The sequence below is a fragment of the Neocloeon triangulifer genome, unplaced genomic scaffold (assembly GCF_031216515.1).
Source record: "Neocloeon triangulifer isolate White Clay Creek 2 clone unplaced genomic scaffold, ASM3121651v1 ptg000012l, whole genome shotgun sequence".
Lineage (NCBI taxonomy): Eukaryota > Metazoa > Arthropoda > Insecta > Ephemeroptera > Baetidae > Neocloeon > Neocloeon triangulifer.
Genome location: NW_026775554.1, coordinates 9,693,798 through 9,714,179, shown reverse-complemented (window position 1 = coordinate 9,714,179; position 20,382 = coordinate 9,693,798). Strand labels below are relative to the sequence as shown.

Genomic DNA, 20,382 nt, shown 5'->3' with positions numbered 1-20,382 from the left:
GTGGCGCGCAAGTGCTAAATTAGTGAGGAAAAATTTTAAATGAACTCTCTCTAATGTCAATGACCACCTTCTAGGATCTGATGACGTCTATTATTTGTTATTACACCTTCATTACATGTGTGCGCACCCTGTCACGCGGCCGAAAGTACCTAGATTCATGAGGTGAGTGCCACAAGTGGTCAGGAATTGTGCTGGAAAATGGGTCACGGCTTTCACATTTTTTTCTGCTCGATTTGCCCTGGATCGAGGAGTGCTGGTTGACAAATGAGCCACAGGTGCACGGCTCCATGTAACAGGGCTGTCCGGCCGAGCGAGCATACGGTTGTGGCGTTGACCCCGTCCTTGATGGTGTGTCCGAATTGCAGGTGATATTCGAATTTTGCGAACATGAACGATAGACGGAGGGCCGACGACGTCCAGCATGTCACCGAACTGTCATTCCGCAACAACAACAACGTCGGCGGCAAGGAGCCCAGCAAGTACGACGACCCTCCAAACTCAAGGCTGTTCATCGTCTGCGACAAGCACATCACAGAGAAGGAGTTCCAAGAGGCCTTCTCTAAGTACGGCACCATCGAGGAGATTTGGTTTGTCAAGGACAAAACCTCTGGTGAACCGAAAGGTAAAAAAAAAACTGAATATAAAATTTTTTCTCTATAATTAAATCTCTTTTATCTGATTCATGTATGTTTAAAAAAAAAATGCTTTTTTAGGTGTTGTTTACATCAAATTTTCAAAAACTTCTGAGGCGGCTTCAGCAATGGAGGAAATGAATGGTTCTTGCATCCCAAACCACCCACGGCCTTTGAAGGTCATGATAGCAGCTAGGTATTGTGTTTATAGATTTCTCCTTACGATAAATTAATTCAGTTTTCCAAAACTTTTTGCAGCCGAGATCAGGGATCAAGGAGGGAAGTGAATGAAGAAGAGAGGTTGCTACGACTGTTTGTGATGGTGCCAAAAAGCATGACTCAGAAAGAGTTGGAGGAGGTTTTTTCTCAGTATGGTGATATTGATTACGTCTCTATTGTCAAGGACCATGAGACCAAAGCTAGCAAAGGATTTGCTTACATTAAGTACCATAGGTAGACACTTTTATCTGTAAATGTAAACCTTATATACAATTTTAAAATAATTTTGCGAACTGAAAAATGAATAACTTTACTATTTGATAGTATTTGAAATTTTTTTGTGAATGGTTAAATCATGCAAAAATCTTGGTATTATTTCTCAGAATTGACATTATTGAAGTTATCAAATATATTTCTAGGGCCAGTCATGCAGCTAAGGCCTTCGAAGGTTGTGATAAATCTTTCAAGCCCGTTTTCGCCGAGCCAAAGCCCCAGAAGTCGTCCGGTCCCGCCTCGGAGCCTGACCGTTTTCCCTTGCAACTAGGATCTAATGGCAACTTTGCTGAGGCATTTAACCAGGGTGAAGCCTGCAGCACCAGTCTGACCATCATCGCGTCACCCTCGCTTAACCAAGATCAGCTGTGGCGCCTCTTTGACATTGTGCCTGGCATGGACTACCTCCAGCTCCTTCCCGACCCTGTCACCGGGCAGTTCAAGGGACACGCTATTGCCGTCTACAAGTACCCACAAGCTGCTGCCTTTGCAAAGGAAAAGCTCCATGGGTTCGAGTATCCCATCGGACAACGACTGATCGTCAAATTGGAATCGTCCCTTAACAAAGATAGACCGTGAGCATTGATCCTTACATTTAACTACCATATTTAATTAAAAAAATATGTGCAGTCTTGTAACATCAAATTTAAAGCTTTCAATTCCTGGATAAATTAATTTCACTATTTATTTTTTAGAGTGCTAACTGGTCCAGGACCCTCTACAGTGCCTAGGCACAGCATTGTGCCACTCAGCCAGCAAGCCGTCAGACCTGAATTTACTGCCTTACCTGAAAATTTCGTATCTGCAAGGGCCATAATTCAAGTAGCAGCTACGAATCCAGGTTTTTTCTTCTTATTTTTGCCTTAATTTTAAATTTTTTATTTTTAATATATATAGGAATTCCTGCCATTATGGCTCGTCCTGTTGACAAGACATTCGACCCTAGATTTTGCTCAGTACCTCTTCCGCCACCCCAAAATTGTGCTCCTTACGGCGCAGAAGTTGTCGAGAGGTGAGACAATTACATTCTAAAAGGTTCTCATAATTAACGTTGCTGAATTTAGGCTGTTCATTGTATGTCAGCCGTCTCCACCAGCAGTGCCTATTTTGAAAGATGTCTTCAGTAGATTTGGAAATTTAATAGACGTCTACCTAATTGGTCAGAAGACTTGCGGCTACGTGAAGTATGCCTCAAAAGATAGCGCCGAGCTGGCTATGAAGGTATTTAATTTTCTTTGCGGACCCTGCATTATTCTCAGTTAGGGTATTGTTGCACTCTAACATAATTAATATTATTTCAGTAAACGTACTCATGCTTTCCCAATTTAGAAAAAAAGCTAGACCTCTGGCTCAACTTTCAGAAATTTTCCCCATGTTTTTCGCTCAAATTTTGGAGATTTAAAGCAAAATATTTTTAATTGGATATTTAAGATAAAATTTTGAACATTTTGGCGATTTTCCCTAGTTGCAAAATTTGCACTCATTTTATAGCATGCAATAAAACTTGCAATCTGAGGACAGGGCACGTTAAGCTTTCTTGCTCTGTCAAATGTTGACCAATTTTTTCTATTAATATATTTATACCAATTTTTTTCTTTTCTCAATGTTTAAATTAAAAAATTTCAGACTCTACACGGAGAAATGATATGCGGGCGCAGGTTGAAAGTTCTGCCAGCAGAACCTGCCAAGGATGACGTGAGTCGCAAAAGGGTCAAGATGGAATATTGAATGAGGTAAGTCGATTTTGCCACTTTCTCTCTGTTGCTTTCTGCAAATGCAATTTGTATAAATATGCAATTTGTCTGCTTTTTCTTTTCCATTTACCTCCAAAAATTTGTGTTGACAGCTCACGACCTACGCCAAGCTGTACGAAAGACTTGCAACGAGACAAACAAAACGACTTGCGCCCAACTTATTTTGTGTGTCTTCTGTGAGGACTATTGACTCTCTATTATATTCATTTTTTATGTTTTGAATCTTTTTATTTTATAACGGTTAATTTTTCTCTTAATTCAGAGTACAGTATTAACAAGTATTACATTTTTAAATATTTAATTAGCGTATTTTGTCGTTAACTCATTTTTACCCAAGTGATCTAACGTGATTTACATTTTTTGTTATAATTTGTAATGTTCTCTTGATACATACATCACATCTTCTTGATGATTATGGTATTATTAGCAATACTATTTATATACATAATATTTAGTCACTGTCACATTAAAGCAAATTTGTTACTCTCACAAGCATTGTTTTACTTTTATCATTGCTTGGACACTTTGGACTCCTTTTTCAGACTTGATCAGCTTGAGACACTTGAAACTGAAGGCCATAGAGTAGAAATACTGTGAGACTGTCTTCTGATAGGAGAATAATCTGCATAAATTTAAAAGATAATAGGATTCTACAAAATCTTTATTTAATCATCGGTCTCTTTGATTTACTGAACTCCGAGCCTGTAAATTGAGCTACGCAGCAAAAATTAGAACAATGAAATATCTTTTGCCTTTAATTGTTTGCTTAGCATTCAGCTTTGAGGTAATAAATTAATATCTGTTTCTTGTCACTTTATTCATTGCAAAATTGATTTTATGGACTATAAAATTTGAGGAAATGCCAATTTTCAGATTGGCAGAACCAATTCTCCAAGCAAACGTAAGTTTTTGCAGTCTTTTCCCTGTTTTAATCCCAATAATTTAATTTAAAATGGTTTTGCATTGCCTGCACTTGTCTAGTTGGTTCAGAATGGGTTGAAATCGGCAACAAATCGTACTACTTTGAGATGCAAAATTACGTAATTAATTAATTTTTACACAAAAGGCGAATTTCATGATTATGCTAATTGAAAAATATTTAATAGGCGGATTGGTATGATGCCCAGACTCTGTGTGAGCGCCGAAACTTGACCCTATTGAGTCTGCAAACCGCCGAAAAGTGGAACACTTTCACAACCTTTTTGCTTGCCAATCCAGGTATAATAAAATTATATTATGATGATAAGGACACTGATAGAGTTAACTTGTTTCTATCAAGATTTTGACATGAATTTGTGGTCTTCTGGAGCCAGACTTGACGACGGACAATTTCTCTGGCGGTCAACTGGCGAAGAGGTCAGTTTTACTAAATGGGCGTTTGGAGAGCCCAATATGCCATCAGGATCAAATTACTGCATTGTGTTCTCTGCGAATCCCAATGGATGGGATGATATCGACTGCACTGGTCGCTGGTTTGCATCAGTGTGTGAGGAAAATGCAGTTTAATCGCAACGAAAATATGATAAGTTTGAAAGTTTTATAATTCGGTATTTTCAATAAATATCTCGCATCGCATTATTTTTTTGCTTTTCAATTTATTGTTCAAATTAATTTCACTGTCCCATGGCAAATACAGATTTTAATAGAATATTTAGCTTAAAATCAAAATCATCGGAGAAAAAAAATAACCAAACTGTCTCTTGACTGGAGATGCACAACGAGAATGGGAAACTAGGGTTCTCCGTCCCATCTTTAGTGATAAATACTGATACTATTGAAAGGGATTTTTCTCTCAAGAATTATGCTATACAAAGACTCAATTTAACCTATATATCATTTTCAATCACAGCATTGCATCTGAAAAACATATGATTTGTGCTTTAATGAAAAAAAAATGGTTATTATCTTATCTTTATCTTATGAACCATTTTGCGCCATTTTGGTCTAAATTTTTTGATGCAAAAATAATAATTTTTAAAACTAATGTAATACTTATTCAATGAAATTTTTTAATTAAAATTTGAATATTTAATTTTATAATAAATTCAGTGAACATATAATAAATTAAGCTTTTCAGTGCTTTTTAAATCACAAATATTGAACGATAATGTTCTCTTGTCAGTGTACACCTCCAGGCCCATATCTGATTTCCCGCTCGAATTGCTCTGCTTTCAAAGTTCCATCGATCGACTCGCAGTTTGGATTGAAAACCGAGTAGGCACTTGGCTCTCCAGGTTTCCGAGGCGTCGTTTTTGTGCACAGGAAAATAAAAACAATTGCAGAAATGACGCAAAACGCCAAAGCCAGACCGAGTTGGTGCGAAATGAGCAGCAGGGTGAGCCAGAGGAGGGCAAGGATGGCCGTGGTGGTGCGGCGGATGCGTTTGGACAAGAGGCCTTCGGTGGAACTTTCGTCCTCCTCGGCTTCCCACGCCTCGTCATCACTCATCAACACTACATTTCTTTGGCCAGAGGGAAAAGAGGCCGAAGGAGCTGCAGCGGAGAGCATCGGCTGTACAAAAATTACAAATAGGAAAAAATATTTAAAATTTATATATTTTTAGTGCCTGCTAAAATATAAAATAATATATAATATTATGTATTTTACTAAAAATGTTAAAAATAGTTCAAATAATAAAATAAATTCTTGAATACATATATTGTATTTTCCATAAATTAAAAAAATATAAAAACTATAATTTTCAACACTAAGGCAGCAGACTGGAAAACTAACTTTTCGCGCGTTACAATGGCAAAATTTCCAGGTTAGCCACATAATCTGTTAAAAACAGACAGCAAAAAAAAAAAAATTTAATAATGCAAAAGAAAAATTTTAAATCGTTGAATTCTTCCTTTGAATTAATTATAAATTTATTATTGTAGGTCGCAATTTCATTTAAACAATATAATATTAAGGATTATGTAATAAATATTTGCCTCTCGCTCGTGTGCTGAGAGAGCTGGGTCCATGTCAGACTCGTCTTTCTCTTTCACGCCGGCCGCAAAGAAATTTTTGACTTTGCTCTTGGCCTCGTCGATTAGCTCCTGCCTTCTTCTCTTGGCCCTATACTCCCTTAACTTCGCGTCCATGGCGCCCCATCAAACTGCAAGACTTTGAGAACAAAATACACACGTAAACAAATTATGACAGCTACCCGCCACTACCCAGCTGACGAGTCAGTTGCGAGTAGAGATAGTAGAGCTCTGGGATACGAATAAGGGCGGGGCTTAGGTACCAGCTCCCATTTGATTACATTGTACCAGTTTAACATTGCGGGTATGGGGGGGCTCCGCCTTTCTTCGTATCCCATGGTTCTACAATCCCTAGTTGCGAGCAAAACTTTCCACATTTTGGCACGACTGGGCGAGCGAAAGGGTTTGCGTGGCATTCGATAGGTGGAGAGACTATAGTCAAGTGTCAAAAGCCCTCTGTTGCTCTGGCCGCCCGCTCAAGCCTGGCCCCGCTCATCATTGCCTGACACTGGTGGTGGATCAGTGGTGCGCTTCTAGCTGTCAAAATAATAGAATAAAAAATTTAATTTAGGATATTTTAAACATTTTAACATTTTCGTTATAAGTACAATCATAATTTATGTATATTAAATAGAAGTAAACTATAATTTTTTAATTTAGTTTTTCAGTTGGTTTCTTTTTTTCTTTTTGTAAATGGGAACCAGTAAAAAATTGATTAAAATTAGATCGAAAAAATAAAGACTAATTATAACATAAATTTTTGTTTTTGTTTCCATCTAGGCATTACGTTGCGTGTTGATATTTTGAACCAGAAAAGTAGGTTCTTAGTTTAAAACGCCGCACTTTTTTTTGCAGGTGGTTTCTTTGCTTTATTTCTTCCTAAATGCGCTTATCTATTTATTTATTTATTTTTTTTTTTAAATGATTAATTTATTTGTTAGATAAGTGTCAATTTGTAAAATTAAAAATAGTTATTTTAGTATTTCACATAAAAAAAGACGGTAATATTTAATCACGCATGAATAAAAAATCAATAATAAGGTTTTTGGTGCTAAAATGATGCTTTATTATTTCATGTTTTCATTTTTAATACTGTACATTTTAAACTACGGTCTGACTGCAAGGAAACTGACAACACATCCCGATCGCGGCTTCAACGTAAAAGCAGCGGGGTCAAAGTTGTCAAACCTGGAAAATTTAAATTATTTCATAAAAAATCTATTAAAAAAATTAACTGCAAAATTATTTAAAGCAAAAAATGAAATCAATAAACGTACGGAATGTCGCTGCCGAGAGTTCTGATTTCCACGGTTGGCTGCGTGATTTCAAATGGGAATGCGCCAAAAGCACCGGGTGAGAGGTCAATTACATGGGTCTGGTCGTGGCTCCAGTTGAAAACGACCATATAACTCTTGTCCGTTGGACTCAATGCCTCTCTGTTGATTTAAAATCCAAACAAAAAATTAAAAATTTTGTAATATTTCCAATGATTTCTAAATTCCAAAAATTTTTCACAATAATTTGTACAATTGAAAAAAATATGGATGGTTAAAATTAAAAAAGTAATATTTAGGCATCACCTCTTTTTACTATTATTTGCTTTAAAATTTTGCTAAAAATATACCTTGCGTAGGCGAGCACCAGCTCGTAGGCGACGACCGAGGTGTGCAGGGTGCCGAACTGGATGGCCGGTTCCTTCCTTAGGCTGACCAACCTCTTGAAGATCTTCAGTACGCTCTCTTGGGCGGCCTCCTCAGCAGCCACGTTCACCGTCAGGTAGTTGTCGTTGACCCTGAGCCACGGTTTTGGTCCACTCGTGAACCCTGACATTTTTTATTATTTAGTTCGCTTTTTCCGTTTTGGGAAATAATTTCCTCAAACCTGCGTGCTGCGAGTCGTCCCACTGCATGGGCGTCCTCGGAGGGTCTCGGTAGCCGGCGGGGTCAACGATCTCCTCGGGTGGAATGTAGGTGTCGACCATGCCCAGTTCCTCGCCATAGTAGTTGATGGAGGTGCCAGGCAGCAACAGGGTGGTCAGGATGGCGCCGTCGGTCAACTGCAGCCTGGTGCCCACACGCGAGATGTCATGATTCCCGAGCTGAAGTTTGTACATATTTTATATTTTGCTTCTCAATACGAGAGTTACAGGAAAAAGCATTGATCAAACAAAATTTTCAAAGTTCCGCATTAGTTTTGCCCAATTTATAGAAATAAGAAAATTTATTTGCTAGAGTAATTTGTTCGTGTGATAAGAAAAACCATGAGAAAACCCCAGCATAAAGAAAGCGCTGCTGGCTGCTGCTTTTGTGCTTGCTGGGCCCTCAGCAAGCTAGAAAAAGCAAGAAAGTGGCCGGTTTAGCTTCTCTTGCTCCAACTTGTATCAGGAGCGCATTAATCACAAGGAGGTATTGCGACTTATTTCTTCATTTTTTTTTAACTTTCAGCATTATTTTTCTTATTTCTTTCAGAACTTTAATGAATTATAATATAATTACCTTGATTATGAACAAATTTTACAAAAATTACAACGGTAAAATTTTACCAAAGTGCATTTTTAATATGTATATCATTTAGATTTAATTATGGAAAGTATATTAAAATTCAATCTCATTTAAAATATCAATTAAAAGTAACGCACCACCCAATTAGGCCACCCATTGTCAGGAATGTTGTCCACCCATCCGCGAATTGCGTTTTCAGCATCTCTTCCGTTGGAATTGCTGTTCATCGTGGTCAAGAAACGGAAGTTAAATGGGAAGTCGGACACATTGCGGTAATATTGCATCACTTCTTCAATGGGATTCCACACCTCCAGCATCATGACCCTACACAATTTAAAAATCAGGAGTTTTATTTTAAATTACATTTTAAGTTTTCACCTGTGAAGGCCATCGCCAGCGCTGGCCGAGTATTGGTCGGTGTGTTCTTTGAAGAGGGACAAAGTGTACGGAGTCTCGGGAAGGTTCTGAGTGTAGACGTGTCGGAGGTAGTTGTAGTCATTAGGATCAACATTGCTGCCGGAAAGGGGTTCGTCCAGTAATTGGGGGTCTTCGAACATGTGGGTCACTGCGTCCCACCTAAAGCCGTAGATGCCCAGATCATACCAGTAGGTGAGGATGTCCTAAAAAATTATCAATAAATGTAAGACTATGACTGTAAATTTGAATTAACATAAAAATATCCAGTCGTAAAATTGTAAAATTTGTAAAAAAAAAGTAAAGAAGACATCATTATGTCCCTTAATATAGTAGCAAAATAGAGGAAACCTTGATTTCTTGTATGATGGCGGGGTTGTTGTAGTTAAAGTCGGGCTGCTTCCTGTGGAACTGGTGCAAGTAGTACTCCTGCCTCAACTCACTCCACGCCCAGGCAGAGCCGCCAAACACGCTCAACTTGAGAGGGATAAAATTATTCGCGTTTAGCAGGTTTCTGTGTTAATTGTTGTTAACATACCCAGTTGTTGGGTGGAATCGGATCTCCAGAGGCGTTGAAGCCCTTTGCCGGCTGCCACGTGTAGTAGTCTGTGTAGGGGTCGATTTTTTGCTCAGACTTGACAAACCATTCGTGCTCATCGCTCGAGTGGTTGGGAACCATGTCCATTATGATTCCCAAGTCTGCAAATCGGCAATTAAATTAATGCGCGCCAACAAACCGCGCGCTGCACGGGCACTCTATCAGTTTACAGCCAAGGCCGCGTTATAGTGTTACTCTAAATTATTCCATTACAGGACACACCTCGGCCCTCTAATTAATACAGTTCCATAATTATGAGGGGCAGAATTTAATTATTATTTTTTCAGCTGCACATGAACAGTAATTACCAACTGAACTTGAATCTTTTTCTACAAATAAAAAAGATTTTAATCAATTTCTTAAAAAAATGCACTTCAAATATGAAAAAAATAGCCTCTATTTTTTAATAAAGGACACTCACAATCACATGTATGGACCTTTGCTAGGAAGGTCGAAATAATTTTCGATATGTTGATTCCATATTTAGGAATTTATTTTCCTCTATTGAAAGATATTTCAATATATCTCTTATTGAAATAAATGAACAAAAAAAAATTCATTTTCTAAACGTATTTTTTGATTAACTTCATTGCTGGCAATAAACTTTTTTTATAGAAACTCTACTAGTAACTCTGTGCGATTTTGATTTAAAAAAAATTAATTCAAAGCCAGGCAGACATTTATTTATACTGAGTTATATACTCATTTAGGGCTGTTTCATGCAGGAGGAATGGAATTGAGATGCGAAAATGAATAGAGGTTGACAAACTCACTCCTGCTTTTGGCTTCTGCCAGCAGCGTTTTGAATTCGTCCAAAGTGCCAAAGAGTGGGTCGATGTCCCTGAAGTCGGAAATGTCATATCCGAAATCGGCCATGGGACTTTTGTAAATGGGCGAAAGCCACACGGCGGCAACACCCAAGCTGGCGATGTAGTCCAGTTTGCTGATAATACCTGCCAATTGATGAGATTAATTAGTGAATTATAATAGGCATTGATGGGGACAATATTATATTACGATTTCAAGTAGCTTATCGCTGTGTTATTTAACACTTCTGTGATGGCTAAAGATTATCAGTTGGGAGTTATGTAACACAATATTATATACTTTAAAATTATTTAATTTGTGAAGATATGAAAATAGCATAAAACTTAATTTTAAATTGATTTTTTTTTTAAATAAATTTTATTTCAATAACAGGTAAATGTTATTAATTTATTGTATGCAAGGTTTTTAATGTGCTCCAAAATGTCGTATATTGATTAAAGATTGAAAAAAAAGTTCTGAAGACAAATTTGTGAGAGATAAAAATTATAAATCGTCATAAATTGATATTTTAAAGAATTTTTTTCAAATCATACAGAATAATAAGAAAAAAGACAAATAAAGTGAAAAATAATAAATTAAAGTCTAATTCATGTTGATTTGGATTAAAAGTCCACTTTTCCTTGATTGGATTTTGCGAGTTTTTTTTATTGTTTTTCTGAAACAATAAACAACGCACAAAACCCATCAAGGGAAAAGTCAACTTGAAATTCATCCTTCTATCGAGAAATTCCATTTATTCAAAAAAAAAGAAGTATAATTATTTATTAAAAGTATTGGAGTAAGTTACTTTTAAAAGTTTTATATTTTTAGTTTCAATTTGCATCGAAGCTAATAAAATAACAAATAATCCTTCATTGTGTTAACCAGATTTAATATTATTATGTCACCATATTCCGCTTCTTTTTCACAGTTAATTAAAAAGTTGATTTTAATTTTAATCAAATCAGTACTAACCATTGATGTCTCCAATACCGTCACCATTTGAATCTTTGTATGAACGAGGGTAGATTTGGTAAATGACCCCAGTTTGCCACCAGTCGAGCTGGGCCTGGGCGGCCCCGATGACGAGCACCAGCCCCGCCAAAAGTGACAAATGCTGCATTTTGAGGGTTCCACGTCGCTCGCAGACCCACACCTAATTTATACCTCCTTTTTATCTCTGCCTGATAACCCGCGTCTTTTTTGACCTGATAATACTCTTTCTCTTGCACAAGGAGAGTGCGGCCTCCTTGACGTCAAATTATTGGCCGGAGATTGAAGGGCTTTTCCATTTTGCTTGCCAACTGACGAGAGGCAGAGAGGTTTTGCATACCGCGCGGTAAAACGCCTACCATTATTATCTTTGGCTTTATCGAGCGCCTCTATTGATAGGCTTATAGTTGTTAGGGTACATGCTTTTAATAGTTAGCTTAATAGAGGATCTTGAATGTTAAAAGTATATCATCTTGTTGAGATTTTTTTGAAAATGTAATTACCGTTTGCAAACAAAATTAATTTATTTATTTCAACAAGTTATATCCTTCTGCATGTTTTACTTTGAAAAATCTTGAGGTTTTTGCGATGAAAGTATGCAAAAAGTAAACATACTCATGGCATGTATTCTTCTTCAATTGAATAATTTTTTATTTTCATAAACTTGGACAAAGATATATATAGTTCCAACACGAAAATAAATTGGTGAAACAATTTGTCTGCATTTTATTTGAAGAAAATTTAATTGATGCAATATATTTTTGAAATTGTAATTAAATCATTCATGTATATCATCTGAAAATCATAAATGTGAGCAGCCGCGCTTATTGCTACAAAATTACGAATATTTGAGAGCTTCCACAAAATTGACTACTGCCAGTACCACCAGATAAATCAACGCGACGATCGAAATACTGCTGCCCACAATAAACAGAATCGTAATATCCGGCAGAAAAGCATTAACAGCGTCTAAAATCAGACCGAAAAAGAGCGCCAGGTAGGCGATCAGTTTGCACGTCGCCAAAATCCTGTTTTTGCGCGACGAGTTGGGCGACCATCCAATCTCGAGTAGCACTTCCATTCCAGTGGGCGCCAGGGTGTACCTTCCGTTTGGTGGGTAGCACATTTGGCAGGGAGCCATTCGGTTTCCAGTCAGGTACGAGCCCCAGTCTGAGTAAACCCTGTACCGCGAGTCGATGAACTTGGTCTGGCCGCCGCCCTCCACCCTGAACACAATTTCACCCCACGTTGATTTTTTCCACTTGGCGGTGACGTATATTATATTGATGTAGACAAACTGTTCAGGAAAATACTTCGTAATCTGAAATTTATAATTTAACTTCAAAAAATTTGTTATAATTTGTAATAAAAAATTTAATTAAACTCGATAATTATTTTTTTTAATTACATTGTGTTAAAAAATAATTAATTTGTAATTGATTTTGTTATTTTCTTTTGTTTTTGAGAGTAAAGTTTTTTCACAGTTTTTTTGCAAGTTATTTGTTTCTCTGAAGTCTATTAAAAATGTGTTTATTTTGAATATAAGTGTATAATATACTGCCTTGCAATTAGAATTGAAACGTACACATTAAATAATTAATATTTTTCGTTTATCCTTTGAAAAATAACGCAATAGAAGATAAATATAAGAGAGAAAATGGATGGAATAAACACACCTTATTTGAAATGATTTTGACACTTGCCGCTTCTGTCCGTGAGAGTCCAAGGTCTGACAAGTCCTCCTGCTCATCGGTCAATTCGCTGTGGAACATGTGCTCCGCAATCATGAGCTGCAAAGAGTGCTTCGTCTCGGAGGGCACGCCGCGCCAAGTCACCTTGTGGCCCACCTTTGTGTAAAATTCGCACTGTTCCCTCTTGGCTTCCGCTTGCCAATTTTCCGGGTCGATCGGCTCAACCATGATGTCTGCGGGAAAACGCTGTTTGCGCGTCCGCAAATCTCCAAGCACTCAGCAGTCGCACGTTTATCTTATCAGGAAAATTCGATCATCGCTCTTGGAATAATACATAAATGCATCCAAGGGCCAAATCTGATTGCTCGAAACGCAAAATCTCTTCCCTCTTTCCCCTATTGACGTAAAACACAAAGTTTAAATTATTTTTGCAATCAGATCGACACTGTAGTATATGAATTCCGGGAGAAAAATCAAATCAGTATATTCTAATCAGAGTAATACGGCCTGCAAATAATCCAAAAAAGTTGTACTGTTTTATAAAAAGAGCGGAATTTGTTTGATTTTTAATTTTTTATTAGTGAATTATTTAAATAACAAATTTCATTCGAAAGTTGTTTTTTTTAAAGTTGTTCGATCTTAAAATCCATAAAACCATAAATGATTAAAAATTTAGTGTCAATTAAATTTAATTAATTAAACTTGTTATTTATTTCATTACTTTATACATATCAACTTTCAAAGAGTGTGTGCTTCTTATTGTAATAAGTTATATACTATCGCAAAATAAAGTTTTCATCCATCTAATGTTGCTGCATTTTCTTATGAACGAAAGAGTGGATTTTGATTTATGACATTGCATTATTACAAAATCATTATTGTTTTTTATATTTACAAGATAACTTGATTTTTGTAAGAGCAGAAAGCAAATTGAATGAAATGGTGACTGGAGTTTCCAAAATAATGCATGTTTCCCTCAAATTGAAAGAGAATATATAAAAAAATTTATGATTTACTTATTTTTAAGTGTTTCTTGATTTTCATACTATGCAAATATAGCCAATTTATTTTTTAATGCTATATCTAAATGTCTTCACGTGGCCCTATACTGCTTTCTGTTGAAATACGAAACAGTATTGAACCGGCCCGCACGCACTTTGGAGAGCAAGCGAGCCAAGTGCTTTATTTGCAAACATTTTTTTATATTGTTACAAAAGAGAGCAGCTTTGTGTTGGTAGCAAACATTTGCCCGAAGGGAAATGAGCAAACAAATAGTAGTGCTCTCTGAATTTCTACACCGAGAAAAAGTAGCAATCAGCAGGCGGGTTTTTTTTCAATCTAGAGTGTAGGTCGCGAATTTCTGCCGAGTTACAGCGCGATTGATTTTGCCAGGCGCGTTCATTACTCATTGGCCGGCCGAATATCGCGGTGGCGCTCCCATGGAAAAAGTCGCATGGAGATCACTCACTCTCTCACTCACTCTCGGGCCGGCCAAAAGGGTGTCATTTGTCACGCCCGGGGCACATCCCCGCTCGCTATCTGCCGCGCTAATGGACCCCATAAAGATTGAAGTGCAATCACACACTCCACCTACCTACCAACTTAATGATTAATAGTGGTGCCGATGGAAATGCCACGGCGGAAAAACAAGCAAATTCCATGAGGCCGTGCCCAGGTTCGCCTGCAGCATGCTGATAAATCTGGCTCCGCCGGAATGCAATTAAACGGGATGTGGTTTCAAAGCCCAGATCGAGATTGATCGACAAAGATTAGCGTGATTTTGTTAGAATCTTAGGTGAATTAATTTGGCATAAGGAGTAAAAATCAAAATTAAATTTATAGTGTTAATTTGGATTTGTATACAGTTGTCTTGACCAAATGTCAAAAATTTAAAGTCAATAATGGCAATTAAAAATATCATTAATTATTATGCAACATTTGGTTGATTATCTTGGTGACAATCTTATCAAAAACTAATGACGCAAACTGATTGTGGGATATATGTCAAATATCAATCATAACATATCATAATTTAGATAGACCTCTTTAACCAATTTCTACTTTCTGGGGTTTAAATGATGATATCTTATTGTGAATCTAATGGCGTGTATGTATATCTCTAAAGATATTGAATAGATGGCTGGGAGGAGTACCTACTTAATTTATTTCGTTCTTGAAAGAGTTTCAAAAATGTTCAATATTTTTAACTTTCTTATTAATCTAGCTTTGAAATATCAGACAATATTTTAGTTAATATATTTTTAAAATTAAAAAAATTAATTATATATTTAATTATGAATAATTAATTATTACTTTTAAAGTTTTATTAATTAATAAAACTAACAGCTTTTTTTAACAGGATAATTTAAAAAATAATATTAAACAAGTTTTAATTATATTAAAAAATCCAGCGTAAATTCAAGCTCTCTTGGTCAAGAACGCAAAATCATCAACATGCAGTGTTTTGATAAAAATTAACACATAAAAATAGATTGCAGCATAATTTCTTATTATAAATTTTTCTCTGTTCTCTGTACAGGTCCATGAAGCAATCACGTAATCAACACTCAAGTGCAGCAACCCATTAATCGGCAGGACAGCGAGAATATAATCTCCGCCCCTATGGCGCTAATTATTGTTATTGCGTGCACCACGGGCGCGATAATCGCAAATATTTTACGACGACGCTAATGCTGCGCGTCGCCACCTAAACTACACGCGCCGCTCTCATGCAGAGCGAACCGAGACCCTCTGCGTCGCCACCGCAAAATAACTCTTGGGACGCGCAAACAACTTCCCTTGGCTGAAACTCTCCGTCCTTAGTCTGCCCATAAATTGATTTTAACTAACTTCTCGGCGGCAGGCTAAGTCGGCTGAAATGGTGTTAGTCTTGGGAATTAAATGGACAAACCTTAAGAGCGTTGCAGACTCTCACTTTCGTTGGGGGATTAATTTCGTAAAGCGGCCAGAAATTGCTAATGAATATTTATCTGATGCTGTGATTAAATCGGATTAATTTTTACACTCCACTTTTAATTTCTTAAACTCCCGTTTGTAATAGATTTGTTGAGAGATCTCTAAATGAAATTGAAATTTCACATTTATTTAATATATGGTGATTTTCCGCGGAGATTATTTAGTCGCTTTGATTGTATTGAATGATGCAGATAATTTGAGTTTGACAATCATCATAAAATTTGAATTTTCGGACCGTTTCACTTTAAAATTGGTGTAAAAACCGAATAATTAGCTGCTTAAATTAAACGTCGTTCACCCCAATCACCCTTGGGTGTTGAGGTTGATGAAAGGAAAAAGTGTTAACTTATGTGGTGACCTGGAATTTAAGGCAGGTTGCATAATCCCCAAAGCCCACTCGTCGGCAAAGGCAGAGAGAGCACAAAGACAACTCGCTCCGTTTGACTGGTAGGAAACAATGGCCGGAGCAGCATTGGGGTTTCATTCAATGCATTGCGGTGCGGCGGCGAACAAACTCACCTTTGGGAGAACAGCTCCTCCGAATCAAGTGGGCTGTACGTTCAAAGAGAGCCAAGCTGCTAGTTAACAAAGCCAACTGTTGTGAGGCGGCTGAAATGGACAGTTCTGCTGCTTCGCCGGAGGAGTTCACATTAATGATGGAAATCGATCTCATTTAAAATTTAAAGCGCTGTCTGAGCGCTCCTGCTGCCTCGCACTAATTTGACTCTAACGACGAGCCGTCATTTCTGATGGGATTATTTTAGGCTTTTGGCAATTGACTGCGAAAAAAAATAATAAATAAGCTGCACGGGTGAAATTTAAAAAGAAAAATTTAAATGTTAAATTTAATTAATTTGAAGTTACTTACTTTTTATCCTCATCAAAATACAATCATTGATAAATTATAAATTAGAATTGAGGAGGAAATGTATGTTGTGAAAACGTTTATAAAAATGTATTATTTACTGAACTTCAAGAATTTTTGAGCATTAGGGAGTTGAATTGGCCAACTTTAAAATTACAATTAAATATTTGCACTAGTGAAAACTTTTTAAACAGATTACTTTAAGCGTGTTTTCATTGGAAAAGTCGTTAGTAATGAAACTTACACTTTTTTAACAATAGATCCTATGTTTTCTTTCTCTTGAAGTGAAATAAATTAAGAATATAAATTAAGTTTCATTTTACTCTTTTTTTCCTTCAAATTTCTTATGTAATTTGTAAAAACTAAATTATCAAACAAAATCAATAAAAATGGAATTAAAAGTTTAAATAATATCCTATATTATATGACATTGAAAAGCAAGACTAAAAACGATTAAAAATTTTCTGATAATTTAATTTTTTTTGTGATTGACTTTCTTTTACGTTTCAAATCAGAAAAGAAAATTGAAACTTGAAAAAGAAACTGTCGGCAAATAATAGATAAAAAAAACTGAAAAGACCTTTTCACTATTTTAATGAGCAGCCAGCGTTTTTTTTTTTATTCCATACGTGTTTTCTATTTTTAACGTTTTTGTTAGAAACAATTTTTCATAAATTTAATGATCAAAGTTTTGTCATATAGAGATAGGCAACAAATGTTTTTTTTTCTTTGCGAAGAGAATGACGTGTACAAAATCTCGCTCCTGCCAGAAGGCTTGCTGGTGCTAATCAATAGCTGTCTAAATTTAGGTCAGAACAGGCAACTGAAGCGCGAATTTTCCATCTGCAAGAACGGAAAATACATAAAATCAATTTGTCTGTGCTGGGAACGGTTTTTTGACACGAGGCGGGGGCGCGCTCTTCAAATTCTGTCAGCACCGATGAAAAATCACCACCCCGTGCCTGACGGGCCAGGCCACCTCTCTTTCCTGTTCTTTTCCTCCTTTCCGCGCTCATTACAATTGCCGATCGGTGCTGAGTGCTGCGAGCAAACCGCCTGCCCGATTTCTCACTGTCCAACTGAGCTCGGCAGAAAAATCCATAGCCGCGCTCTTCAAGCAATTTTTTCACTGCTGATAAAATAATAATAATAGAAGAACGACAACAATCTTCCTTGGTATTACGCTAGAAAATGAAAATATCCCTGCGCATTTTCACAATGCAGTGCATCTCTCTGAGTGAGAGAGCAGAACGTATAATACAGCCGCAGAACTATGCACCATATATAACCATGTACTAACTTTTGCTCCGTGCGGCAATGCAATAACGTCTCTTCTCTCTCTCCGTGGGACTGATGCAGGGAGGCAGATATTAATAACGCATTGTTATTCCACAGACGTGGCCTGGTGCGAGATGCACCTATACTGCTGAACTCTGACCTCGGTCTCAGTATCATATTATTCTGGGTAATAAACGAGAATTTCCAGTCATTGAAATGGCAGTACATTGCAATGGCTCATCATTCATTATTTTTATTTCTTTTTGTAAAATTTTTTATCAAAAAATTACCAACAAATATTTTTGTTATAAGTGATACTGAATTTATTTAAAGTTAATTCAAAACTGATTTTGGGTTTAATATCTTTAATAATATAATTTTTCTAGCGATTAAAGGTATTATTAAGTGATTCATATTAAAATAAAAAAAGGGTAAATATTAATAAAATTATACTAGTTTGGTAAAAAAAGAAACAAGATTTTATTAGTCTATGTGTAGCATATTCTTACCGAAAAAAAAAAACTGAGAAATAGTTTGATATATTAATTAATAAATAATTAATATTAATAATATATTAATAATATAAATTAATTTAAAAAAGTAGTGTAAAGATTTTAATATGTTAGGTTTTTATAGCATAATTTGATAAAGTACTAGGGTGATAGATTTGTATGAGTTATTAGTTATTAAACAATTTTTTTATACTTTTGTCACATGAAGCACGTTGGTCGAACCAGTTGAAATATCGTCACCAACTAAAAATTATACATATTATTTTAAAATGTTCCAGAAAACTGTTAAATTCTACATTTTTCAAAAATATTTCTTATTTTGGAATGCAGTGTTTCGCAATTATAGTGAAATTATAATTAATTATTATCAAAAATAATGTAAACAAAAATCTTTTGGAATTTCCCATTTTTTGCTTTTCACGCTTATTCACCAAAGACCACTTTCCAGTTTGCTACGTAGCAAACAAAACCAAGCAATTTCCACCGGCAACTGTGTTTGCGCACAGGTTGCTTTGTTTGCCTTTCCAATAAATCTGCATGACTGATTGCCAGTTTACAATCAGCCCGTGAGCACAGTATACATATGCTCTGGAATAACTATACTGCACGTCGTGACGTCACCCTCTGTCTCTGGGCAGTAGAGTTTCTCTGCGAGTAGATTTCTCAGAGGACCCTTTCACGTGGATGTCGAGGTGAAACGAGTCCATTAAGGGCGAAACCAGGACACGCGCGAGTGTCGCCGGTCTGCGTCTGACGTGTCTCGTGGCGACGAGGGCCTCCTTTCCACCGACGTGTGTGTTTGGAAAAGTGACAAGAAAATAAAGTGAGCAACGATCTAAATACATAAATTTCGCTCCAAGGCGAATGCGAAATGAAAGCGAGTAACGAATAGAGGAAAGAGAGAGCACTCAACTTTTTTTTCTTTGTCTGTGCGCCCGGCCTTGGTGGAGCGAGGGTTCTGTTTTGAAAAATGATGGATAGTTGTAAAAAAACTTACCTTGTCAAGGCAAAGTTCTTCATGTAATCATAAGAGAGCCTCTCCGCCAGCATCCGCCAAGGATTATGGGGAGGATTATTGAGTTTGAAATTTCAAAGAAGGTAATACGGAAGGTGCTTTTGAGAAACATTAAAAATATAAGAAACATAAAAAATTATGTTAGTGCTCATTTCCAATCGGAAAAATCGTAATAATTTTTTAAATCATAATATTAAAATAATATTAATAATGATTTTTTTGACTTGATTTCTTCCCTGCAATGGAATTTTTCACTTCAAGATAATTGCACAAAAAATATTAACAAATAAACTTTGCGTCATCACTTGCAAAATCAGCCCTCTAATGTATTATTTATATTATGCATTTTATATTTATAATATTTTTTTTTCAAAATTCAGTTCAATGCCAACTTGTATAGAATCCTGCAAGCCTTTCAATTTTCACCCCACATTCTTTTTAAAGTATTCAAAGTAAATTCAAACCTTTCGCATTATTGAAAGTTTGCAAAATTATGGAACCATCCACTGGAAAACTGCACGGTTCTCTGAGCAGACTGAAAATATTTGTAGATGCGGATTGCGAGAACTTCAAAAGGAAAACAACCTCCTCTTAATGCTCTATGCGTGTAAAATGCACATTACGCGCGCGGCATGCAAAAGGGGCCCACTCGGAAAAATCAGAACATCAATAACCCGTTTCCGCCGAAGCCCATAAATAAATGGACGTGTCTCTGGGTGCGGAAACTGCGAAAGACCCTTGCCTTGCACTGCACCCCCAAAATGTGTGCATTTGTTTTGCGAGTGCATCTTCTCGTGGGTTGCGGGGTAGAGGGGTGGCGGCGCCGCCGCGGCTGAGCACCGCTCGCTCTCTCTCACTTGCCCGCTCTCTCAGTGTGAAGCT

The 20,382-nt window shown here is 36.6% G+C and overlaps 4 protein-coding genes across 5 annotated transcripts; 1 reads left to right on the top strand and 3 right to left on the bottom strand.

The window, feature by feature from the left end:
• Positions 1-7: 7 nt before the first annotated feature.
• Positions 8-4,456, top strand: LOC132198242 (RNA-binding protein 45). The gene is made up of 14 exons (XM_059622161.1): positions 8-162; positions 366-622; positions 714-828; positions 891-1,085; positions 1,271-1,699; positions 1,820-1,965; positions 2,022-2,136; positions 2,189-2,345; positions 2,751-2,857; positions 2,971-3,662; positions 3,752-3,779; positions 3,860-3,918; positions 3,985-4,096; positions 4,158-4,456. The coding sequence occupies exons 2-9, from the start codon at positions 388-390 to the stop codon at positions 2,850-2,852; spliced, it is 1,494 nt and encodes a 497-aa protein (XP_059478144.1). The 5' UTR covers positions 8-162; positions 366-387; the 3' UTR covers positions 2,853-2,857; positions 2,971-3,662; positions 3,752-3,779; positions 3,860-3,918; positions 3,985-4,096; positions 4,158-4,456.
• LOC132198243 (SAYSvFN domain-containing protein 1) lies at positions 4,452-6,067 on the bottom strand. The gene is made up of 2 exons (XM_059622162.1): positions 5,815-6,067; positions 4,452-5,389 (listed from the first exon to the last, which is right to left on the bottom strand). Exons 1-2 carry the CDS (start codon positions 5,965-5,967, stop codon positions 4,997-4,999), a joined length of 546 nt encoding a protein of 181 aa, XP_059478145.1. The 5' UTR covers positions 5,968-6,067; the 3' UTR covers positions 4,452-4,996.
• Positions 6,068-6,887: 820 nt separating this feature from the next.
• On the bottom strand, positions 6,888-11,327 carry LOC132196640 (alpha-glucosidase-like). Its single transcript, XM_059619428.1, has 10 exons — positions 11,146-11,327; positions 10,137-10,316; positions 9,304-9,464; positions 9,117-9,242; positions 8,730-8,971; positions 8,489-8,675; positions 7,732-7,948; positions 7,475-7,673; positions 7,128-7,286; positions 6,888-7,038 (listed from the first exon to the last, which is right to left on the bottom strand). Exons 1-10 carry the CDS (start codon positions 11,291-11,293, stop codon positions 6,957-6,959), a joined length of 1,701 nt encoding a protein of 566 aa, XP_059475411.1. The 5' UTR covers positions 11,294-11,327; the 3' UTR covers positions 6,888-6,956.
• A 462-nt stretch (positions 11,328-11,789) lies between these two features.
• Positions 11,790-13,138, bottom strand: LOC132197258 (uncharacterized). Of its 2 annotated transcripts, none has more exons than XM_059620421.1 (2): positions 12,840-13,138; positions 11,790-12,484 (listed from the first exon to the last, which is right to left on the bottom strand). In XM_059620421.1, the coding sequence occupies exons 1-2, from the start codon at positions 13,080-13,082 to the stop codon at positions 12,002-12,004; spliced, it is 726 nt and encodes a 241-aa protein (XP_059476404.1). In that variant the 5' UTR covers positions 13,083-13,138; the 3' UTR covers positions 11,790-12,001. The 2 variants fall into 2 exon arrangements, with proteins under 2 accessions (XP_059476404.1, XP_059476405.1); XM_059620422.1 differs by having other exon boundaries at positions 12,867-13,138.
• Between the last annotated feature and the right edge of the window lie 7,244 nt (positions 13,139-20,382).